General features: G+C 35.8%; 3 protein-coding genes across 5 annotated transcripts; 2 read left to right on the top strand and 1 right to left on the bottom strand.

Moving 5' to 3' along the window:
• The first annotated feature begins 251 nt into the window (after positions 1-251).
• On the top strand, positions 252-869 carry LOC141666225 (uncharacterized). The gene has a single exon (XM_074472219.1). The coding sequence runs from the start codon at positions 252-254 to the stop codon at positions 867-869; it is 618 nt and encodes a 205-aa protein (XP_074328320.1).
• An 8,062-nt stretch (positions 870-8,931) lies between these two features.
• On the bottom strand, positions 8,932-25,721 carry LOC141667182 (uncharacterized). 3 transcript variants are annotated; one of them, XR_012552525.1, is made up of 7 exons: positions 25,584-25,721; positions 25,221-25,467; positions 24,133-24,268; positions 23,049-23,140; positions 22,034-22,157; positions 21,733-21,892; positions 8,932-9,139 (listed from the first exon to the last, which is right to left on the bottom strand). XR_012552525.1 is itself a non-coding variant. In XM_074473576.1 (6 exons), the coding sequence occupies exons 1-6, from the start codon at positions 25,630-25,632 to the stop codon at positions 21,824-21,826; spliced, it is 717 nt and encodes a 238-aa protein (XP_074329677.1). In that variant the 5' UTR covers positions 25,633-25,721; the 3' UTR covers positions 21,503-21,823. The 3 variants fall into 3 exon arrangements, 1 of the variants encoding a protein (XP_074329677.1); XR_012552526.1 differs by lacking the exon at positions 8,932-9,139 and adding an exon at positions 17,460-17,478; XM_074473576.1 differs by lacking the exon at positions 8,932-9,139 and having other exon boundaries at positions 21,503-21,892.
• On the top strand, positions 18,419-19,024 carry LOC141666226 (secreted RxLR effector protein 161-like). The gene has a single exon (XM_074472221.1). It carries the CDS (start codon positions 18,419-18,421, stop codon positions 19,022-19,024), a length of 606 nt encoding a protein of 201 aa, XP_074328322.1.
• Positions 25,722-26,778: the final 1,057 nt, after the last annotated feature.

Below are 26,778 nucleotides of genomic sequence, written 5' to 3' on the forward strand. Positions count from 1 at the left end.
TCGGTGACACAATAAAGGAAGGAAATAAGGCCTTCGAGCAAGATAAAGCAAAGGCCATGATATTTCTCCGTCATCATCTTGATGAAGGATTGAAAATATAATATTTTATTATTAAAGATTCAACAACCCTTTGGAAAAACCTGAAAGAAAGATATGATCACTAGAAAACTATCATAATTCCTAAGGCTCTCTATGATTGGCTACACTTGTGGTTGCAAGATTTTAAAAGTTTAAGCGAGTATAACTCTGCAATGTTTAAGATTACTTCTCAGCTGAAATTTTGTGGTGAAAATATATCTGATAATGATACGTTGGAAAAAACCTACTCCACTTTCCATGACAATAATATGCTCCTGCAGCAGCAATATCGTGAACGGGGATTCATAAAATATTATGAGCTTATGTCTGTATTGCTTCTTGCCGAGCAAAATAATGAACTTTTGATGAAAAATCATCAAGCTCGTCCAACTGGTTCAACACCATTCCCTAAAGCGAATATGGTGACTAGTAATGAATTTGGACAAAATAATCAATTTGGGCGTGGACGTGGGCGTGGGCGTGGATATGGATTTGGACGAGGGCGTTCCCGTGGACGTAGTTTTGGACATGGTCGAGGTCCTACTCACCAAACTTACTCAAACTTTAAAAGGAAGCCTCACCGCCAGAAGTGGACAAAAAATGAGGGACAAGCTAAAGGGAATACGATGGAGAAAAGGATTGAAAGTATTTGTAACCGTTGTGGAATGAAAGGTCATTGGAGTCGTACCTGTCGTATCGCTCAACATCTTGTTGACCTTTATAAGGCCTATTTGAAGAATGTTGAAACTAATTTCACCGAAAAAATGACCCATTGGGAATTGCCCATCTAGAAGCACATCTTGGAGGTGGAGATCAAGTGGGTCCTTCGGGCCTTACTCACATGAAAGTCGGTGATTTTTTTGAGGATGAAAATATCGACATAACCGCATTTGATTGTGACAAAGGCCATAATAATTAAATATGTGATAAGACCTTGTTTTGCTTGTTAAGTTTTTGTTTGAACTCTAAGACGGTCTTATTTTACTTTACGCATGCAATGTAATCTTTTTCTATCGTGAATGAAATGTTTTGATATATTATGTTTCTAAAATCTATTTATACATTTTGTTTTGTAAAGTAATATGGCCAGAAGCCTCTCAATATGTGCTACAAAAGAATATGAATCATTTTGTTTGGCGGATAGTGCAACAACACATACAATTTTAAAAAATAAAGAATATTTTTCGCATCTCATATTAGCTAATGCAAATGTAAACACAATATCGGGTGTGTCAGATCTTATTGAAGGCTCCGAAAGAGCAATTATAGTGTTACCCAATGGTACACATTTACTTATCGAGAATGCAATATTTTCCATCTGATCAAAAAAAAATCTTTTGAGCTTAAAAGATATACGCCATAACGGCTAACATATTGAGACAGATAATGAAAATGATGATGAATATCTATGTATCACGTCTATAGCCTCAGGGATGAAGCAAATTCTAGAAAAACTCTCATCTTATAATTCTGGATTATATTATTTTTTATAAATCCAGTTGAATCACACATGGTAATAAACCAAAAATTGTTAGACCCGACAGATTTTCTAAAATGGCATGATCGTTTAGGCCATATGGGTTCAACAATAATGCGAAGAATAATAGAAAATTCAAATGGGCATACTTTAGAGAATAAGATTGTTCCATTGTCCAAGGATTTTTCTTGTGTTGCTTGTTTCAAGGAAAATTAATAACAAAACCATCGCATCTTAAAGTTGCGATTAAATGTCTATCATTTTTGAAACAAATTCAAGGAGATATATGTGGACCTATTACCCCATCAAGTGGACCTTTTTAGTACTTTATGGTACTTATAGATGCATCGACGCGATGGTCACATGTTAGTTTACTGTCCACTCGTAATATGGCATTCTCCAGACTCCTTGCTTAAATAATTCGGTTGAGGACACAATTTCTGGATCATGCAATTAAGAAAATTTGAATGGATAATTGTTAGTCCCTTAACAATGCAACAAGAATTACAGAAGGGGGGTTGAATAGAATTCTTGAAACTTTTTCACAAATAAAATTGTTCTAACTTAAATATATATATCTGTGTGAATTGATTTGCAGAGTGCGGAATAATAACTTGAAATGAATCAAAACACAAGTAATTAAAAACACAAGTCTTTAAAAACTTTCTGGTGGATTTGAATGTATCCACCAGAGATATATAACATATCAAGAGAACTCTGTGTAGCAATTAGCTCACAACTACTTACAAATGAACAACTAAGAATACAGAAAAATACTGAGAATACAACTTGCTAATGTTTCTCTTTTGGTTGCTTAGTTCATTGTTCTATTTGCTGCTTCTTGGTTTATATATCACCAAGATTACAAAGTAATAAGACAAGATAATAAAATAAAAACTATCAAGTCTAATACTATGCTACTTCATTACTCTATTCCAGCATCTTTGAATATCTTCATAATAGCATGGAAATGGCAATGCTTCTTTGTTCTCTAAAACCCAGTTGAATAGGCTTCCACATTCCATTTGCATACACTTGACGCATGTGACTGTGTTGTCACTGTCAACGGATGTTTGAATTGATTATCCGTTGATTACATGATCATCCGTCGACAGCTTTGTTGATCATCCGTCGACAGCTATATTGATCATCCGTCGACATCTATATTGGTCATCCGTCGATAGCTTTGTTGATCATCCGTTGGTAGCTATTTGGCACTTGACTTCATTTCATTTATGCAGAATTACAAGACATCATTTATGTACAGTTAATCAACCTATTCTGCATATCTAGTTAAAGTCAACATGACTTGAGTACTACTTACAGAATCTAAACAATGTGTATGCAGAAATGTGCTACAGACTTATTGTTACATAAGCTACTCACTCGATGGATAATAAATCATCATCCGTCGAGACTATATTGAGTCATCCGTCGGGACTATAATCCTTATCCGTCGAGTGCTACATTTTTCACTAAGTAAAATCTACCAAGGTGTTTTGTTAATGAAATCATCAAGTACACAACATATACACAACAATCTCCCCCAATTTATGTCTACTGGAATTGTAGCCATAAATTAAGAGAAACTTGATGATAACAAAACACCCTAAAAATACAACTTTGAAAGTAGATAGATAAAACTGTAAAGTGCTTCAATTAACAAAATGTACAAAGTTTTAGCTCACAGTCATTTTCAAGGTGCTCCTCTAGCCTGAGCAGATTTATCTAGTTCCTTGAAGGTCTGGATCTCTTTCCAAGCTTTCTGTTGTTTTCTTCTATCTGATTTTGGAGCTGTCTGTGGAATTTCAGTTCATCGGATTCTGAGAGATTTAGCTTTTCTTGCATCTCCAAGAGAGTCTCATTGCTAGAGATGCTCAATTGGTCTTCTAATCTGAAAAATCTTCTCACTCCTTTGTCATCCATGAACTCCATCAGCCAGTAGGGCCTTAGATGCACTTTTATCCCTGTGTAAGGGATGATTAGAGTCTTTTGGAGTGCATCTTTAGCTCTAAAACTCCTCAGTTCTTCAATCTTTTTTAGAACCAATCTTCTTGCAGTTACATTGAACCCAAAGTTCTTCTTGAAAGATGAATAAACCTTAATCAGTACAGCTTGGCTTTCTTGAAGAATCCTATGAAGTGGCCATTGAATCTCCTTTCCTCCCTTGTACTTCAAAACCAACCTTTCAGGTAGATTTATGTATGCATCAATTCCTCTCACTTCTTCTAGTTCATCCAGATAGAGATTTAGATCAGAGAATTCCTTGATATCACACAAGTACATGTAATCTCCCTTGTTGACTTTAGATTGAGCTTGGACTAGAGATTTGGATTTGAGAGGTGTCAACTTCACTTTCTTGACTGCCCTTGACTTTGTTCTTTTTTTTTGGCTTGCTAAGGATTGGCAAATTGAAGTCAGGAATTGGTAGGCTCTCCCAGTCTATTGGTTCATCCTTAGGCACAATAGGTTCACCATGAATGTTCCTGCAAGGATCCACCACCTTGATGTCTTCAAATACCACAGAAGGTTTTGATTCTTGAGTTGTAGTTGGAGTGGATTCCTTGGAAAACTGATCCTCCAATTCCTTATTAACAAAATCCAGTTTCCTTTTGGTTTTTTTGGCCAATTCCTTGTATCTTGGAGATTTCTTCTATTTTGATTGAACTTGCTTCTGTGGATCCTGAGATTCAGTGATTCCAGATGGCTGAGAAGGAATCTGTTGTGTTGGTTTCACAGCTTGTAGTTTGGCCAAGATAGTAGCTTGTTCTTTTTTTTTCTTAGTCTTTTTGGCATCTAGAATAGCTTGCTTCTTTTCCTGCTTCATTCTTGCCTTTTCTTTTCTCTTTGCTTGAGCAAATTGAGGATGTCCAGCCACCACACAAATTTCTTTCCCATTCCTGAAAACTTTAGCAATCCTTTTTTTAAAGCTGAATCAGCTGGATCATTGTAGAAAGCAATTGACCTTGACAGAAGCTTCTTCTCATTAGGTTTAGGTGTCTCATACATTGTATCGAAAGGGTTCTTAAATGATGATTTTGGATAGTTCACCCTTGGCTTCAGAATAATTTCAGCCTTTGGAGATTTGATGCAGGATGGTTGTCCTCTTTCCAGATAGTTCATGCTCATTTCATTCACAGAGATCTGTTTGACTTCAGAGTGATAAATGGCTGACTTCACTGGCTCCTTTACTAGCCCAAATTTCCTTTGTATGTCCTCATCAATTTTCTTCCAGTTGATTGGCTTCATCTGCTCCTTTTCAGCTTCTCTTAAATTGGTTGCTGCTGCTTTGATCAGATCTATACTATTTGTTACTGGTGGCTTGGTGAAAGCAATTGTGGGCACAATTACTTTACTGATTTGAATTTGAAGCTTTTCCCCCTCACTTGGTCCTTTCTCCCCCTTTTTGTTATCATCAAGTTGAGTAGAGGAGGAGGTTTGAGCAGCCACCAAATTCTGAAGTAATCTGTCTGTTGGGCTTGATGAAGATGAATGGCTGTTATAGATGCTTCCATAGCTGACATTCTTGTATCCAAAGCATCTATCTTTGTTGCAAGATCAGAATTTTTCCTTAGTTGCCTTTTGATGTCAAGCATTGTAGTTTCTGGAAGCTTAGAATCCATTTTGTCTGTAATGGCCTTCTTCATTTCATCAATATCACCCTTGATGGTGTTAACATCCCTAGCATGTTGGAAGCCTTGAATCTGTTTTAGTTGCAGAGAAGCAAGATGTGCTTGAAGGAGCTTTTTGGTGTTGGCATTTGTAGTGGTTTGAAGAGCAGTATTTGTCTGATTGATTAGTTGAATCAGGGTTGTCTTGAAGTAGTGCTCATCACAGTGCTTTGAAAATGCCCATGATGACATTCCTGATCTTGAACTTGAACCTACTTCTCCCCCTATGTTCAATGCCTCTTCTTCACTATCTCCACCTTTATCACCAAAGAAATCTGCTGATCCACCAGTCTCATGATCCACATCACCAGTTGTAGAAGGCAAAGCTGTGATGGCATCCTTAGCTCTTAGCATTGACTGAGTGGTATGCACCAAATTGAGCATCCTTTCTGCATTGTCATTGCCCTTTTCAGCTAGAAGTTGATAAGATGGAACAGGGTGAGTAAATGCCTTAGCATCAAGGGAGGTGGAATCTATAACAGCTTGAGGTTGCTGAGATAGTCCATCCCTGTCTACATCCTGGATATTCATTAACTCACTAGAAATGACATCCATCCTTATAGCTCCTATACCTGAATTTCTCTCATGTTCTCTCTTTTGTTGTATCAGAGTCTCACTCTGGCTCCCCACCCTCACACCCTCACCTTCACCATCTAAGGTGGGACTCCTCTCACTTTCTTTTTCCAATCCTGAAGAAATGCATTGCATAGTTTCACTCTTTTCCTCTCTTTTTTCCTAGGAGCAACCCAGACTCTCACTCATAACACACTCTTCCCTCAATCCTAAGAGTGACTGTACAACCACTAATTATTCTGCACTAGAAATAAATGAAGTTTGAAGCTGTTATGCCCGCTTTCGGCCATGGGCCCTAAACAGGTCCCTATAGGTGCATTGAGAAGCTGGACTCTCATGTGTGGGCTAGAACCATGGATTAATAAGACTTGGGCCAGCACATATGGGCTGGGCTCGTGACACGCGAGCTGGGCTCGTGACATGCGAGCTGGGCTCGTGACATGCGAGCTGGGCTCGTGACATACGAGTTGGGCTCACGTGACCACATGCGGGCTGGGCTCACGTGACCACATGCGAGCTGGGCTCATGACAAGTGAGCTGGGCTCACACATGCGAGCTAGGCTCACACATGCGAGCTGGGTTCACATTTTCCATCTGGGATCACATATGCGAGCTGGGCTCACACATACGAGCTAGGCTCACACATGCGAGCTGGGTTCACATTTGCCATCTGGGCTCTCATATGCGAGCTGGGCTCACATTTGCCATCTGGGCTCTCATATGCGAGCTGGGTTCGGTTGTCCACACGCGAGGTGGGCTCAGATGATAGCACGCGAGGTGGGCTTAGGTGTCCATACGCGAGGTGGGCTGAGGTGTCCACACGCGAGGTGGGCTCAGATGACTTCACACGAGCTGGGCTCAGATGATAGCACGCGAGGTGGGCTTAGGTGTCCACACGCGAGGTGGGCTCAAATGACTTCACGCGAGCTGGGCTCGGTTACCCACACACGAGCTGGGCTCGGTTGCCCACACGCGGGCTGGGCTCAGGTGCCCACACGCGGGCTGGGCCCATGATCCCACATCTTATGAAATCAAAGGTAACATTGTATTTATTGGTTAAAAAGGAAGGCGGTGCGGGCCGAGGCCGCCAAGCCGGCCCGCATTAGAGGACTTTGTGTTCGACATGGAAAGTGGCTCATAGATGACTAAGTTGCTCGTAAATTTCGGGGCCGACACGGGTTATTGCTATAATTATGGGAAGAGATACGGAGATGCCGTGAGATTATAGGAAGCGTGTGGAGCCGGTCGAGATTTACGTGACTAATTGGCTGAAGGCCTGACTTTATCGTGGGCTTGGGCTGCACGGGTTGGAGAACCCTAACCCTAGCCTACGTGACTTGTTCCCCAAGAACTACGTGAGGCTTGATCCCTATAAATAGGGTACGTAGGCACTTGTATGAGACATGAGTCGACACTTGATAGAGAATAATAAACCCTATTCTCTCTTGAGGAGTCACATACAAGCTCAGCCACCATCATACATAACCTTCCTCCGCTCTCAAACACCGCCGTTGATCCTTGTTTCGCCCATTAACCTCCATAACACTGTTATACGAAATTCTCCCTATAACAGAAGCTGTGCAGAGACACTCGACGGATGAGTAATATCCATCGGATTAGTGGTTTTTCTATCCGACGGATAACTGCTGTTAAGCTTATCCGTCGGGATACAATCACTACTCGACGGATGAGCAATATCCATCGAGAGAGTAGAAATGAATGAACTTGGAATAGAAACTATTGTGGACTCTATGCTGATTGATGATATTTTGGGCACCGATGATTCAACAGTTCCTGAAAGAATTGGCAAGTGAGCCAACAAATCATCTAAAAGATGATGCTCACTTGCATTGGATTTTGACTTCCCCAACAGAGTTAAAAAAGGGGAATCAGGAATTGATGTGTTGATCATTTCCACATCCTGAGAATTTGTAGGAGAATTTGGTGTTTTAGGTGCTTCTATTACTAGAGATTTTGGCTGTGACTCCACATTTATTGGAGCCACATCAAGCTGAATTTGTAAAGGTGCAGTGACTGTGTCTTTAGCACCAGTTTGCACAGTGTGTGTACCCTGTGCATCTCCAAGGGTTTTGGATTTCTTTTTTCTGGCATAAGTTTGGGGTGAGCTAGTGTCCCTTACCCTCTTGGACTGTGCTCTTGGTTGAGAGCTTTGTTCAATAGTTACATCCTTTTGGGAGGATGCAACTAGAAATGAGCTTTTATCCTTTTTAAGCACTGCAGTTTGTTGGGAAACTGCAGTGTGGCTAGGCTGGGAACCACTCAACTCTCCATCCTTATCCTTAGGGTTTCTTTTATGTTCACCCTTTCCGTCACCTACCTTGCCCACCTTCACACTCCCCTCTTTGATTTTGGTGGATTTTGCAACTGGCATCTTTTGAGAGATATCAGAGGGGGCTTTCTTTGATTTGGATTTTGAAATTTTTGTTGGTTTGGTAGCTTGGGTAGGCAACTGTTGGGTCATTGACTCAGTTGCCATAGCTACACTAGAACTCAAAGAAACTAGTGAGGTTGGAATAGTAGTAGGGATAGATGAATTTACCTCACTTACCTGAGGTGCTTCCATTACAGGGTAATAGAAAAATGACACTTCTCTATGATGATTTGCCCTGTTCAAATCTGCAATGATTCTTCCATTTTAAACCCAACAATCTAATTTGTTGTTTGGGTTCTCAAGCACAATTTCCTCAGAGAGGTGATTAGCTAACATCATGAAAAATCTAACATAATAAACATTTTTACCCCTCTTATTTAACTTTCCTAATTTAAAACCCAACTCAAACAAAACAAGGTCACTAAAGTTAAAGTACTTATATGTAACTAGCATGTAGAGCATGTTAAGCATGGAAATATTGACAGAATCAAAATTACTGACTTTACCAGAAAAGACCTTGGTCACTAAATCACACATGAAACTCCATTCCTTCCTAAGACCCAATCTCCTAATGTCACTCAACTTAGAAGTAGAAAGAGCATAGTTCATGGAATTAAGCATATTAATTATATCAGTGTCTGTGTGTGGTGAAGTCACATTATTATCAGGAATCTTGAAACATGCTTTAATAACATCACTATTAATACATAATTCATTACCTTTGATATTGAGTGTGATGGTTTTATCAGTTGAGTTTTATGTAGCAGTGGTCCACATCTCTTCAACAACTTCACAAAAGATGGTGGGTGATTCCAACATGGCATAGCTAAGCTTGCAGTTCTTCACAAAATCCATCATTTTGTGGTAGTCACCAGAATGCTGAATTCCTTTGTTCACTAAGGCTGTGAAGTTATTCTTCTCATAAATGAACCCAGTTTGAGACATAATCTTGACAACAGGCGCCATTGTTAGAGAATAAGAGCTTGCAGAGAGAGAGAGAGTAAGTGCTTTGAAAGAGAAAGAAATTGGAGCAGATAATTTGAGAATGATAAAAGAAAAGCAATGGAAATGAAATAAGCTTTTATACTATCTCAGAAAATAACTACCAAAAAAAATAAAGTAAAATAAAGTAGCCAATTAAAATTGCCTAAAATAGCCTTTTTAAAAAAAATAAACTGTAAAAATTCCACCCATTATCCGTCATGTTATGCTTACAAACTGTAAGTATACTTGATGGATAATGTTCAGGAAATCAACGGCTAAGATTAAGACAATTCGACGGATGAGGATAAACTGTTATCCGTCGAGTCATAAAATTTCCAGAAAAGTAATTGATTTTTTTTATTAGCAAATTGTATTCCGAAGGATGATCAAACTCGATGGATAAAGATCATCTGTCGAGATGTAAATTTTGACTTAGCCAAAATTTCATCCATGACTGAAAAATCAATTTAAATTTCTGGTTGCATTACAACTTGCAGAATATCTCATAATGATTTAAGAATAATTGAGCATACCTAACTCACTTACCAACCTTGAAAAGGTGGATTTATCCAGTGGTTTGGTAAAAATATCTACAAGCTGCTTCTCACTTGGAACAAAATATAGTTCCACAGTACTATTCATTACATGTTCCCTAATGAAGTGGTACTTGATGTCTATGTGCTTTGTCCTTGAATGTTGTACTGGATTTTCAGTGATGGCAATTGCACTTGTGTTATCACAGAAAATAGGAATCCCTTCAACTTGCAAACCATAGTCTAGCAATTGATTTTTCATCCACAAAATCTGTTCACAACAACTGCCAGCAGCAATATACTCAGCTTCAGCTGTATAAGTAGAGACTGAAATTTGCGTTTTACTGAACCAGGACACAAGTTTGTTTCCTAGAAATTGACAGGTTCTTGTTATACTTTTTCTATCAATTCTACAACCTGCATAATCTGCATCTGAATAACCAGTTAGATCAAAACCAGAATCTCTAGGGTACCAAATGCCAAGTTTTGGTGTTCCCTTGAGATATCAGAAAATTCTCTCAATAGCTACTAGGTGAGATTCTCTAGGGTCAGCCTGAAATCTAGCACACAAACATGTAGCAAATATTATATCTGGCCTACTTGCTGTTAAGTACAGAAGTGAGCCAACCATACCCCTATAATTTGAAATATCCACAGACTTTTCAGTAGCGTTTAATTCAAGCTTAGTTGCAATAGCCATGGGAGTTTTTGCAGATGTGCAATCCATTGGATCAAACTTCTTTAAAAGATCAAAAATGTATTTAGTTTGACTAATGAATATTCCATCACTAACTTGCTTAACTTGCAAACCAAGAAAGTAAGTTAGTTCTCCCATCATACTCATTTCATACTTACTTTGCATCAATTTGGCAAACTTTTTACAAAGTTTCTCATCTGTAGAGCCAAAAATAATATCATCTACATAAATTTGAACAAGTATGCTAGAGCTATTAACATTTCTAAAGAATAAAGTTTTATCTACAGTACCTCTTGTGAAGTAATTTTCCAAAAGGAACTTTGATAAAGTGTCATACCAGGCTCTAAGTGCTTGCTTTAGTCCATAAAGTGCTTTCAAAAGATAATAGACATGTTCTAGAAAATTTGGATCTTCAAAACCAGGAGGTTGACTGACATATACTTCCTCCTCCAAATCTCCATTCAGAAAGGCACTTTTGACATCCATTTGATAGACCTTGAAATTGGCATGGGATGCATAGGCTAAGAAGATTCTGATGGCTTCAAGTCTTGCAACAGGAGCAAATGTTTCATCAAAATCTATTCCTTCTTGTTGACAATAGCCCTTATCAACCAATCTAACTTTGTTCCTGACTACTATACCATTTTCATCCATCTTGTTTCCGAATACCCATTTGGTGTCTATTGGATTCTTTCCTTCAGGCTTGGGCACCAGCTTCCATACATTATTCCTCTCAAATTGATTTAGCTCCTCCTGCATAGCTAAAATCCAATCAGGATCCAACAAAGCTTCTTCTACCTTCTTTGGTTCTTCCTTGGTAAGAAAAGCTGCTTGTATAGACATTCTTCCTGAGTTGCTCTCCTGGTTTGGACTCTAGAAGAAACATCACCAATGATGAGCTCAAAGGGGTGATCTTTTGTCCATTTTCTTTGTTGAGGTAGATTAGCTCTAGATGAAGAGGCCTCATTGTTGTCTTGATGTGTGATTGAGTTTTGATTGTTAGAAACTCCCCCTAAGTTTATGGATCTTTGATTTGAGAAAGGGGAACTTTCTATAGGTGATCTATTCTGATTTCTAGCTTCTTTTGATAACCCGACGGATGGTGAATTTTGAGTTCCGACAGATGAAGCTGGTTGTCTACCGACGGATAACGCAGATTGCCTCCCGACGGATGAAGCATTTTGCAACTCGACAGATGTTGAATTTTGTGCTTCATTGGTAGTGGATTTTTATGCATTATCCTTTGATACTATTTCTTGATCACTTTCATCATCACTATCATCACTAACTATCTCCACATTGTCAAATTTGAGGCTTTCATGGTAGTCTCCATCTTGCAGTCCTTCAATCTTTTTATCATCAAACACAACATGTATTGATTCCATAATAATGTTGGTCCTTAGATTGTAGACTCTATATGCTTTACCAACAGCATATCCAACAAAAATTCCTTCATCTGCTTTAGCATCAAACTTCCCATTCTGATCAGTTTGATTTCTCAAGATATAACACTTACAGCCAAAGACATGAAGAAAATTTAGAGTTAGCTTCTTGTTCTTGAACAATTGATAGGGAGTCATGCATTTTGCTTGATTGATCAGAGAAATATTCTGAGTGTAGCATGCAATATTTACAGCTTCATCCCAGAAATATGTTGGCAATTTAAATTCTTCAAGCATTGTTCTTGCAGCTTCAATAAGTGATCTATTCTTCCTTTCCACTACTCCATTCTGTTGTGGTGTTCTTGCTGCTGAAAACTCATGCAAAATTCCATTTTCTTCACAAAATACTCTCATGACAGAATTCTTGAACTCAGTTCCATTGTCACTCCTGATTCTTCTAACTTTGAAATCAGGATGGTTATTGACTTGCCTTATGTGATTGATTATGATTTCACTAGCCTCATCTTTAGACTTTAGGAAATATGTCGAAGAGAACTTTGAAAAATCATCTACAATTACTAGGCAAAATCTTCTCCTTGAGATGGACAACACATTGACTGGTCCAAACAGATCCATGTGAAGCAGTTGCAAAGGTTCTTCAATTGTTGAATCAAGTTTCTTTCTGAATGATGCTTTAATCTGCTTTCCCTTTTGGCAGGCATCACACAATCCATCCTTAGAAAACTCTATTAGAGGAATGTCTCTAACCAGTTCTTTCTTTACTAGCTCATTCATGGTCTTGAAGTTTAGATGAGATAGCTTTTTGTGCCATAACCAACTTTCATCCTGACTTGCTTTGCTGAGAAGACAAGTAACAGATTCTGCATTAGATGAATTGAAGTCAGCTAGGTACACATTTTCTTTTCTCACACCAGTGAGAACCACTTTGTTGCTCCTCTTGTTAGTCACAACACAGGCTTCTGAGGTGAAGGTTACTGAATTGCCTTTATCACAAAGTTGGCTGATACTCAACAAATTGTGCTTGAGACCATCCACTAAGGCAACCTCCTCAATGATGACATTGTCTTTTGAAATCAAGCCAAATTGTGCTTGAGACCATCCCACTATATAACCCTTGCTGTCATCTCCAAAAGTAATACTTGGGTCAGCTCTCTCCTTGAACTTTGTGAGCAGGGTAGAATCACCAGTAATGTATCTTGAACAACCACTATCCAAGTACCATAGATTCTTTCTGTTTCCCTGCACACGTCAAAATCAAATCAAGTTGATTTTGGTACCCAAGTTTCCTTGGGTCTTGACTTGTTAGCTTTCTTTTTCTATTTCTTAGGCTTTATCTCATTTGACTTGAGGATATCAGATTCATCCTTAGTCATTTGAGTTGTGCCTTTGAAACCATTCATCATAAAAGAATTATCATGCATACTTTGATTAACAGGGAATGGCATGCTACTAGTGAACATGTTATTCCAGTAGGGCATGCTAAATGGCATTTGTGGCATACTAAATGCAGCATACTAAATGCAGCATAATAGGGATTAGGTGCAAATGGCATATTAGCAAACTGTGAATTCATATTCAGTGTAGACATAGCATTTATAGGCATAGGAGGCATGACATTCATGTTGGGAAAGTGAGGTGGCACAGTGGAAGTAGGCATGGCAGATTTGAAATTAACAGATAAGTGATTTACACTACCACACTTGACACAGATTTTTCTTGGAGCATATTTATCAGGTGTGTAGTTATTATGTTTGTTAATCCCTAATTTACCATTTCTATTATTTTTCCTTTTAGCCTCTGTTTTAACATCAATCTTCTCAAGTCTGTCACTCAATTGCTTGACAGTCATATGACCAACATTAGCCTTTTTCATTTTCTTAACTTGACTCGATTCTCCTGGAATAAAATTCTTGGAAACTGATCCATACTTTTCATTTAACTTAACAAGTTTGGCTTTACTGATAGGCTTGCTCACAGTCGACGGATGAGGATTTACATCACTCGATGGATAACCCTTTTTGTTATCTGACGGATGATCATCATCATCCGTCGAGTCTACATATGTTAGTACTCCTTCCATCAAATTTGGTTCTAGCTTCTCCTTGTTCTTCTTCCAGGCTGCATCACAAAATGACTCGATTCCTTGAACTTTGGTGATTTGAGCATGAACATCTCTAGATGTTTTCCATGCCTTAATCACCTCATGTTCACGTTCAAGCTGCTTTTTCAAAATTTCTTCTTTCTTCAAGGACTCAGTTAATTCCTCCTTGGCAATCTTACACTCAATTCTTAATTCTTCAAAATCAATGAACCGAGACTCTAGCACATTATTCCTCTCACTTAAAAACAGATTGTTTTCTTTGATTTTAGCATTTTCTTTAGTAAGAGACTTAAGTGTAACACGCAAGTGATATAACTCTGTAGACATGTCATTTATAGCATCATTACACTCAGCTTTAGATAAATGTGCAAGGCTTATAGTAATTACCTGATTACTTGAAGAACTTGTCTCTGTTTCATCAGACTTGGCCATTAGGGCTAGATTGACATAGTTGACATCCACATCTTCATCCAGACCATCTGCAGCCCAGTCATTATCCTGTGTAATGAAAGCCCTTTCCTTTTGTTTGAGCAATTCAAAGTATTTCTGTTTATAATCCACAGGCTCAAACTTCTTTTTGTTGGAATATGACTTTCTACACTCACTGGCAAAGTGCCCTGCCAAGCCCCATTTGAAACATTTGAATTTTGATTTATCCACCATGTTTCTATTTGGCTTGGCTTCTCCAAAGTTCTTCTTGAACTTGAGCTTGGCAAATCTTCTGGAAAGAAATGCTAGATGTTCATCAATATCCTCCATGTCATCTTGACTCAAAGAATCTTCATTTTCAGCTATCATCCCCTTACCCTTGTTTTCACAGACCCTTGAAGTTGATTCAACAGCTTCCATCTTCATCTGCTTTTCTTTCTCTAACTCAGCAACTAGTGCAATGGACCCTCCTTTCTTCTTTCCTCTCCACATCCTCTCATCTTACTCTATTTCAAGCTCATAAGTCTTCAGGATGCCATACAGTCTCTTCAAAGTAAACTCCTTACAATCTTGAGAGTTTCTTAATGAGACTGTCATTGGTTTCCATTCCTTTGGAAGAGATCTAAGGAATTTCAGATTGGAGTCTTTTGTCTGATAGACCCTTCCATGCAGCTTTATAGCATTTAGTAGTTTTTGAAACCTACTAAAAATGTCAGTGAGAGACTCACTTTCTTCACTATGAAAATGCTCATATTGCTGAATCAGTAGCTTGCATCTTGTTTTCTCTAACTTGCTCAGTACCATCACAGATAATCCTGTATAGTATCCCAAACATCCTTGGCAGTTTTGCAATTGATGATGTTGTCAAACATATCACCATCAACTCCATTGAACAGGATGTTCATGGCCTTCTTATCTTTCCTGACTTGTTCAATATCAGGATCAGACCATTCATACCTTGGCTTGGGGACTGATGGCTCATTTCCAGTTGCAAGCTCTCATTGGTACATGAGGACCTCTTTCTATGCAATCTACATAGGCCTCATCTTGAGAAAGTAAATGAAGATGCATCTTTACCTTCCAGTGACGGTAATTATCTTTATTCAGAAAAGGAATCTTGACTCCAACATCCTTCTTGTTCATCATGCTGTTTTGTTGATCTTTAAACTCTTTGTTTATCAAGAGCTTGCTCTGATACCAATTATTAGTACCTTAAAAATGCAACAAGAATTACAGAAGGGGGGTTGAATGGAATTCTTGAAACTTTTCACAAATAAAATTGTTCTATCTTAAATATATATATCTGTGTGAATTGATTTGCAGAGTGCAGAATAATAACTTGAAATGAATCAAAACACAAATAATAAAAAACACAAGTCTTTAAAAACTTTCTGGTGGATTTGAATGTATCCATTAGAGATATATAATATATCAAGAGAACTCTGTGTAGCAATTAGCTCACAACTGCTTATAAATGAACAACTAAGAATACAGAGAAATACTGAGAATACAGCTTGCTAATGTTTCTCTTTTGGTTGCTTAGTTTATTGTTCTATTTGCTGCTTCTTGGTTTATATATCATCAAGATTACAAAGTAATAAGACAAAATAATAAAACAAAAACTATCAAGTCTAATACTATGCTACTTCATTACTCTATTCCAGCATCTTTGAATATCTTCATAATAGCATGGAAATGGCAATACTTCTTTGTTCTCTAATACCCAGTTGGATAGGCTTCCACATTCCATTTGCATACACTCGACGCATGTGACTGTATTGTCACTGTCAACGGATGTTTGAATTGATTATCCATTGATTACATGATCATCCGTCATTGATCATCCGTCGACAGCTATATTGGTCATCCGTCGATAGCTTTGTTGATCATCCGTTGGTAGTTATTTGGCACTTGACTTCATTTCATTTATGCAGAATTACAAGACATCATTTATATACAGTTAATCAACCTATTCTGCATATCTAGTTAACGTCAACATGACTTGAATACTACTTACAGAATCTAAACAATGTGTATGCAGAAATGTGCTACAGACTTATTGTTACATAAGTTACTCACTCGATGGATAATAAATCATCATCCGTCGAGAATATATTGAGTCATCCGTCGGGACTATAATCCTTATACGTCGAGTGCTACATTTTTCACTAAGTAAAATCTACCAAGGTGTTTTGTTAATGAAATCATCAAGTACACAACATATACACAATAATAATGCTGGAGAATTTACATCCCAATATTTTAATATTTATTACATGTCAATTGGGATTGAAGTAGAATATCTGGTTCCTCACACGCATACCCAAAATGATTTTGCTGAATCGTTTATTAAGAGGCTACAGCTGATTGCTAGACCTTTACTCATGAGAACAAATTCGCCAAATACTTCTTGGGGACATGCAATATTACATGCTGCATCATCAGTTCGCTTAAGGCCGACTGCCTATCATAAATTTTTCCCATTGCAGCTTGTGAATTATCAAGAACCAAATATTTCTCACTTAAGAGTTTTTGGATGTGTGGTTTACGTTCCGATATCTCCTCCCCTAACGAACAAAAATGGGCCCCCAAAGAAGATTAGGGGTATATGTTGGGTTTGACTCTCCCTCAATTATAAAATATTTAGAGCCCATGACTGGTAATTTATTCAAGGCAAGATTTACCGACTGTAAATTCGATGAGACAGTTTTTCCTGCATTAGGGGGAGATAAGACAAAATTGAAAAAAGAGAGACAAGAAATTTTGTGGAATGCAGTCACTATGTCTCATTATGATTCTCATATAAATCAATGTGAACTTGAAGTTCAAAAGATAATCCACCTACAAGAAATTGCAAATACATTGCCCGACTCATTTACTGATGTCAAGACAGTGATAAAGTCACATATACCGGCTGTAAATATTCCTTGCAATATCAAAATTTCAGATGAAGAGAATAAAATTTTGCTAGCAAACGAGTCTAAAGCCCGCCAGAAGCGTGGCAGGCCTGTTGGATCCAAAGATAAAAATCCTAGAAAATCAAGGAAACTAGATAAGCAAGTTGGTACATCAAATGACATCATTTTTAAAGAAATGGACATGATCACCAAAGAGACAGTCTTCAAAGGATGATCAAATACCTGAAATTGACGAAAATGAAGAGATCTCGATAAATTATATCATTTCAGGTAAAAGGTGGAATAGAAAAGAAATTGTCATTGATGAAATTTTTTCATATGCAGTTGCTTTTGACATTTCTGAAGAAATTGAGAATCATAAACCTAGATCGATCTATGAATGTAAAAGAAAAGATGATTGGCCAAAATGGAAAGATGCTATAGAGGCAGAGTTGAAGTCACTTGAAAAATGTCAAGTTTTTGGACCTATTGTCCAAACACCTGCAGGTGTAAAACCCGTCGGATATAGGTGGGGTTTTGTGCGCAAAAAAAATGAGAAAAATGAATTTGTGAGATACAAGGCACATCTTGTTGCACAAGGTTTCTCAGAAAGACCGGGAATTGATTTTGAACAAACTTATTCACCAGTAATGGATGCGACAACATTTAGATTTTAACTAAGTTTATCCATTCTAGAAAGGCTCTACATGAATTTAATGGATGTTGTGACTGCTTACTTATATGGGTCACTTGATAATGACATATACATGAAAATCCCTAACAGATTAAAAATGCCTGAAGCATACAGTTCATGACCCCGAGAGATTTACTCAATTAAATTACGAAGATCATTTTATGGGTTGAAACAATCAGGTCGCATGTGGTATAATCGTCTTAGTGAATACCTTTTGAAAGATGGTTATAATAATAATGTTATTTGTCAATGTGTTTTATTAATAGGACAAAAGTGGGGTTTACTGTCATTGTTATCTATATTGATGATCTAAACATCATTGGGAATCCAAATGAACTTCATGAGATGATTGAATATTTGAAAAGAGAATTTGAAATGAAAGACTTGGGTAAAACGGAAATTTGTGTTGGTTTTCAGGTTGAACATTTATCTAAAGGAATCTTTGTCCATTAGTCAGCTTATCTTGAAAAGATCCTTAAGCGAATTATAATGGATAAAGCATATCCTGTAAGTACACCTATGGTTGTACATTCACTAGAAAAGAACAAGGATCCATTCCGTCCAAGAGAAAAGGGAGAAGAACTTCTTGGTCCAGAAGTACCATATCTTAGTGCCATTGGTGCACTAATGTATCTTGCCAATTGCACACGTCATAATATTGCATTTTATGTTAATCTATTGGCAAGAAATAGTTCTGCTCCAACTCGAAGACATTGGACTGGTGTGAAACAAATATTTAGATATCTTCGAGGAACAATGGATATGGGTTTGTTTTATTCTAAAGACCCACAAGTGGAATTAGTTGGTTATACAGATGCTGGATATCGGTATGATCCTCATAAAGGAAGGTCACAAACAGGTTATATATTCACGTATGGAGATACTGCAATATCTTGGCACTCAACAAAATATACTCTTGCAGCAACTTCTTCAAATCATGCTGAATTGTTGAACCTTCATGAAGCAAGTCGAGAATGTGTATGGCTGAGGTCTCTTGTTCACCATATTCGAGATTCATGTGGTCTTTCAGTCAACAAAAGAATTCCTACCACTTTGTATGAAGACAATGAAGCTTGCATCATTCAACTACATTAAAGGAGATCGGACAAAGCACATTGATCCAAAATTCTTCTTCACCCATGAACTTCAGCAAAGGGGAAGAGATTGATGTTTGTCAGATTCGTTCATGTGAAAATCCAGCAGATTTGTTTACAAAATCACTTCCTACATCTTCGTTCGAGAAATTGGTGCACAAAATTGGAATTGCGCAAATTTCGAGATCTATGTTGATATTCATAGTCATGTCAAAATGAGAGGAAGATATATTGCACTCATTATTACACGTGCAACACATGTACTCTTTTTCCTTCAATAGGGTTTTTCCCACAGGATTTTTCGTAGTAAGGTTTTAACGAGCCATGTAGTTGTACGAGTCATCCAAGGAGGGTGTTATGATATTATTGTATGACTCTTAACTTTCTAGATGTCATTTGACCTTTCACCTTTATTCCATTAATTGACACAAACTCTTGGTTTTTTCACTTCTCAAGTAACATATGGATTTAGAAGTTTATAAAAGGCTTGCATGTACATTATCTTGTGATATCAATAATAATGAAATCTTAAATTCTTTCTTATTCTTTCTACTTTTATAATATATATTACATAACAAAAGGAAAATATACCGATTGTTTTGGTGTAAGTTAAATAATGTGATATGAGAACGTCCGTTTCATGGTTAATAATGGTCGCTTAATAATTTAGTGGGGTGAAATAAGAAAATGTTTTGCCTGGGTGATTAAGTTTCATTTCATTCTCATTAGGATTAACCACCTACGCTCCCTTTTACGGTTTTACCCGGTACTCAACAAAGTATAAGTTATGTCAAGTATCACTCTTTTTGTAAAAGAGGATACTTGTCATTTTTACAATTTAGTTGACATGTTAACATTTTTCTCTAATCCTACTAATTCTCATTCTTCCTTCTTTTTCAATTTTAAAACCTTTTTATTAATATTTTCCACTAATTTACTCTCCTCCTTTTTCAATTTGAAAACTTTTTTCAATATATTTCAAAAAAATCTAACAAATTTAAATTTTAGATACCAAGTGACCCTCATCACTTAAGGCTAAGCAACCTACAATTATTCAAGTGATACTAAAATAAATTATTAAACATATTATAATTATTAATTCATCATTTAATACTAACGTTATAAAATATTTAACAATAATACTCGTAATTTAACCGGACATGGCCAATGAACTAATCTAGTATACTTTTAAGAGTATCTCCAACAAACTAAGCTCCTCAAGGGAAAAATAAAAAAATAAAGAGTATTAACAAAATTGGAGCTCCAAGAGACTCTTAGTCTTAGATACTCTTTAAAACTTTAAGAGTCTCCTCTCTCTTCTCTCTCTTGCTCTTAACTTATATTTAATTATAAAGTAATAAATATTATTAAATATTTTAATATTATACTCCTATTGAATAAAGATATTTTAATATTAAAATATTATTTAAAAAGTAAATATTATTAAAATATTTTAATATTATTTAGAAATAATTTATTATGTTCGAAAATTAAAAAAGTAGGGAACACGAACAGTTGATTTTCAATCACCTATATGTGCTAAATGACATTTTTAAAAATGTTTTTTTGACTTATTGGATAAGGTATTAAACAAATTATTTCAATATTCGGATTAAGTTTGCAAACCATACTAGTGTCGGCTTAGCTTAGTTTTAAAACAAAATTAATTTTTTTGTTATTAGTAGTTTATAAGTAAAATATACACGTATATTCCTAAATAAAGTTGAGATGCATATGAAAATATAACCAATTTATAAGTGTTATTGTGATTCTATATAGCTCACAATATATTATATGATCAACGCCAGTAAGAACTAAAATAAAATATCGTAAATCTTTTTATTCTGATCGGGTTTAATAAAAAAAATTAATATATTTTAAAAAAAAATTGGGATTTAATTAAAATTCTATACTAAATTTTTTTATGTCGGAGAGGGTTCAGCCTATGTTCGTGTTCCTTTAATTTGGCCATGTTCAAAACTAGCATAAGCCGGTTCATTTAAAATCTTAAAAGAAACTCTTAAACAGTTCAACAAACAATAGTAGTTCAAAAATAATCGATATACGATTCAATTTTATCCATTCCTGTACCAACTTGTAATTTGACGCATGAAACTAGCAATCCGTATTTTCATGGGCAAAGAGCTACAGTTTTTTCAAGCCAGTCGTTTGTGATTCGATTATATAAAACACCATTTAATTCAAATTCTCATTTTATACTAATATTTGAATTGTCTTGGAATTTCAAATGAAATCCAAATACAAATCCAAATTTCCGAACATGTTATTTGATCACATTCAAAATTTTAAATGAAATCCAGGTTCCCAAACAGAACATTATGTATTTCCCTAACACTGTTGTTAATTGCTATACATGGATGCTGATGAGATGCCAAGGCAATGAGGCAATTACATCAAAAAAAGCTATAATATGGACTCTTAATAACATGCAATCAAGTCACTACCAAACCAGAAAAAAGAAAAAGAAAGGATCATATCAGATATACGAACTGGGTCAGAGGCCCGGGATATGGAACAACCGAACAAGACATGGAATGCTAGTGTTACAACTTACAAATAACACGAAATAATAGTTTACCAGCAAAGGTTTAAAATAAATGTTAAGGATTAAGGGACATGAATAATAATGTGGGGCTGTGCAGAATTTATAGGATTTAAAAGCATATATATTGAGTCAATACCAGATACCTTAAGCCAGTATAGCCATTTGTACGGTGCAACGCATATGACATGCCTAAGCCCACAAAAATTCCCCTGCCCTGTAAGCGATAATCCGAGTTTAGCTAGTAGCTTCACCAAAATAAGCAGTTATGGCCTTTGCTTTTTCCCCTATGTAATTTTCTTCAATCTGCATTTACCATAGTAATAATAATACTATTACTAATAACTATATCAGAATTAAAGGAAACAGGGTCACAATGAAGAGACATGAATGATAAAAACCTCCACTAAGGAAGAAGAATAAGTTGTTAACAGTAGAAACCAGTACCTCAACATCTAGAGGAGGAGAAGACAGCCAAGAAAGTTGAGCTACTTGGTCTATATCCACGTTTCGAGGTAAGAACATGATAATGTTAGGTGTTATTCTTTGAGCAGCTTGAAACAGAGACCACCTAAACATACAGGTTTGAAACGGTACATCAGCATTTGCTAATGTATCAAGTACTCACCAATAACATTAGGCACATTTATAACAAAATCCAAGTCCTTATATCAAACAACAGCTTCAAAAGTAATGTTGCGTCTGGGAGAACTTGTGCAAATGAAGCAATACAGCATATGGAGAAGATAGAGGAGATCATGAAGTGTGCCAAGAAGATGATGTCTGAAAAGGGTGTAGAGTGGACGGAGAAATGGATAAACCCATGGGACAAGGAAAAACAGAAACATGGCAAATTTTGAAGAACCCGAAGAGGGGGTAATATGCTCAACATGTCAAGAAAAATACTATACAAATTCCATTCACCTGACAGATTGAATGCGAGCCAGAGACTACAAGCCACCACTGATGTCAAAACATAACAGATGAAACTTGGAGATACTGGTTGCATTACAAAATACATATGCATAAATTTGATCCAGAAAGTCAGGGAGATCCTCGTAAAGACAGAATATATAATGTTCGGTCTAATTATCTTCAAAACTTAGCCATTATGCTCAAATGACAAGCAAAATACTACACAATTTCCATTCACCTGACAGATGGAACGAGTGCCAGAGGGACAACCACCAATGTTGTCAAAACACAACAGATGAAAGTTGGAGGTACTGGTTGTGTCATAAAATACATTTGCACAAATTTGATTTAAGACACTCTGCGAGATCCTCGTACAGAGAGAACGTAATGTTCTGTCTATTTTATCTTCACACTTGGCTGCTTGTGAAAGCAAAAATGTTTCAGGGTATCATGTATCATTCATCCAGAATACAACATGCATCATTTGTAACACAGGTATATTGTTCATTCAGTTCAGCAAATGATATAGAGTGTCAGTATCACATACCCATCTTTTGGCTTCAACATTTCAAGCATAAATATCTGACTCTGAATGTATGATGGACCTCCCCATGGTGGTGACAGAAATACTACATCACCCTAAATATAACCAAATAACACAAGAGTGAAGAGATGGAAAACAAGAATGTGAAAATTTAAACATGTTTTCTCAAAACAAACAATTAAACAGACTACAAAGGTGAGAGACAAATTGAATCAACAGAGTTCTTTTAAAAATCAAGATAAAAAGACAGAGACATCATCCGTATTTTTCTCAGCACCTGTAATACATACAGTTATAAATTTGGTGCCCTCAAAAAAATCTTGAATACTATCAAAAGAGTGTTTCAGACATTCTTGGCAAGATAATTCAAAGAGTTAAACATGTGAAAAGACACATAACAATATATAGCTCTACTCATGTCAAACTTTAGTAAAGATAATTTGAAAAAATCTTCTTGATAAACAATAAATGGGTGGGAAATATAATGTATAATGTCACAGTATATGTTATTGAATTTGCTCGCTATAGCATTTTTCTACCCATCAATATTCAGAATCAATCACACATGTTAAATCATTCTATAATACCATGACAAAGCTTGCACTAACAATATACCAAGTGACTATGAAAATGTAAAGGATTCAATATTAAAGTATGGGCCTTTAAGAGCAACTCCAACAACAAATAATATAATTAAATAGCCTCTTAACTATTTAAGAGAGAATTACACTATCTCTCCAACAATCCTCTCAACTCACTCTCTTTATATATTTTTATTTATTATCTCAATTGGGTAAAGATGCTACAACCTACATGGAAACATTTAAGTACATGAACATGCTATATTTATTATTACAAATTGAATGAGGAAGGGTTAAGTGCTCCTCTCTAATGAGGACGGATATAGAGCTCCTAAACTTTGGAGGAGAATTTAGGAGATTGTTGGAGACAATTTTCATGTCATAATCCTAAAAAACTTAGAAGGCTATAAGGGAGTTGTTGGAGTTGCTCTAAGGGTTTTAGAAAACATATAAACATATATATATAAGCTAAATCATATAAATCATGTCAATGGTGAAATATATACCTTTAGAGATGGCGCTAGTTGAAAAAAGTCTCCTACAATAAATTCAATATAATCCTCCACACCATATATCACCGCGTTATTATATGCGAGTGCAACTTTAAAAGGATCGATATCAATGGCAATAACATGATTACCCCTAGAGGCGGAATGATTGAAGTTAAAACATCTCCTCGGATCATACTTTAACAAACAATATATAATAAAGTGTAGTAAATTGTAGGAAAATAATGAACCGAATAGTATTGTTCAAAACAAATTAAATTCTAATCACTTGTTTCTACAACACAATTTTATATAAAGACTATAATATCAAGCACTACATTCATACATCAATCATACATGCTTGTAAGACAACTTGTACAAATCCTGAAAAAGACCTCGAATCTTATGTTTGAGTAAGTTTGGTTTCGCATTTCTTTGTCTTATAGGAGGGAGATAAGTAACTTTTACCCAGTAATAAGAGGAGAAATTGGAGCCATATGCACTCAAACCGACAAAATACCACTTAGCTATACGAATCCTTATAACCAAAGTTCTACTTAAATTCCCTTTAAGTGCATATTAATATTTCTTAATATATAACTTCAAATTAAAGATAACAAAAAATTTAGTTCTTCCACGTTCTCAGTTTTCATACTCAACTACAATTCACATGTTGTCAGTCATATTATATCACTACAAATCCTACATTCCAATAATAAATTAATCATTACTTGGTACTCAATACGCTAAATTAATTAGCAATCCAACAAACACACCTACATAAACATCATCAAATAAACTCTAACAACCACAGTAATTACTAAAACCCTAAAAACCCAAATTTTTACTTAAATTCCCTTCTAATTGCTTGTTAATATATCTTCATACAAAACTTTTGAATTGAAAGCTATACTACATCTAGGATCATCCTCAACTACTCATACTCAACTACAATTCAAGTGTTATCACCTTAATACAAATCACGAGTCATATGACATTACTTCATACTCAATACGCATAAAATAATTAATTAGCAATCAACAAACACCTACATAAACATAACAACATAAACCCTAACAACCACTAAAATCTACGAAAACCCTTACATTGCAGCAAACTGAATGGCATTGCCACCGCAACCCGTAAAACAATCAACAACCACCCCAGCATTACACCTCTCCGCGTGTCGAACCGCAATACATTCAGGTGTAACAGAATACCATCCCTCCTCATCTAACTCAATCCCCTCATCAAATCTCGAAAACAAATCATATCTCTGAATCCAATACTTATGAACTAATTGGGTCACTCCTGATGACTTTTGTTTAGCCTTCTTTTTAATCTTCAATTTTACTGTGTCAAATGATTTTAAATAAAAGTAAGTGTGAAATATTAAATGGGGAGGTAAAAATAAATAATAAAAAGTAATAAAATTGATGAAATGGAAGTGTAATAGATGTTGTTGGTACCTTTTGAGAGCTTGCGTTTGTTTTTCCGGCGGGTGGTTTTTGCCGGCATGGTCGGAATGAAGAGTGAGTTGGCAGAGTTTGGAAATCCAGATTAACCCGGTAAAATTCGGCTAAAAATTGAGAAAAAAAAAAGCCCAAAATTTCGCACGTACCGAAATATGGCCCTTTATATCATTTAAAACGTAATATTAACATGTTTAAAAAAGTCTTTTCTAATCGGGTCTTAAAGATGGGTCTCAAGATTTTGAAATTAAACGCATTTTTGTTTTACGCTTAAGGTTAAATATACATTTTCAAATATTTTATTATTCTTTTTTACTTTTTTAGAAAAATAGATTTTTAAAATTAATAAAAACTCGAAATATAAATGTATTTTCTAAAAACATGTAAAAATACGTTTTTAGTGATAAAAATGGCCATGGTGTGAGATTTTGGATTTTTATTTTCAAATTGTGATATGGAGAGAAATTACCCAAATGGGCTTAATCTCAAATTTGGGGTTATTATCAAAAATATAATTATGTTGAATTATCGTTTTTGCCACTTTATTTATTATCTTTGAAAATATGTACAAGTATATTTTGTAATCGTAACTAATCAAATGAAACCTATTTTTATCATAATTTTGAATTATATAATGGAATTAATTTTTAAATGCATCATTTGATTTAATCAATATAACTTATTAAATGACTTAGAACGTGAACAAAAATAATTTAAAATTACCGATTTTCAAAGTTGATTTGTGTTCATTTCCGTTTTTTAATTTAAGATATAAATATGGCTGCAAAACATAAACTTTTGTTCAAGACATGTATGTACGATAACAATAATTAGTCACATTGACAACTCTAAGATTAAGTTGTATGATAATCTAAACTTGTATTCTATATTGTATTTATTGAGTCTGTAAAAATGTTTAGAAGATTAGACTGGGGTTTTTCTGTGAACAGATTCAAGTTAAGGAATAAATTCTGGAAGAAGATCAAGCCATGATCATGTCTCAGAGAAAAGATGTAAAAGTTTGGAGTTGAATAAAGTTGTTCTATGAAAAATGTTCTAAGTCAAGATATCGACAAGTCACAAATCAAGTTATATCGAGAAGTCATTCGAGAAGTTTAGAATGACATGAAGAGAGGTCCAAAATGGTTAATAGAGAAGTCTCAAAGATATCGACAAGTAAAATGAAGATGTA

The sequence above is a fragment of the Apium graveolens genome, chromosome 6 (assembly GCF_009905375.1).
Source record: "Apium graveolens cultivar Ventura chromosome 6, ASM990537v1, whole genome shotgun sequence".
Classification (NCBI taxonomy): domain Eukaryota; kingdom Viridiplantae; phylum Streptophyta; class Magnoliopsida; order Apiales; family Apiaceae; genus Apium; species Apium graveolens.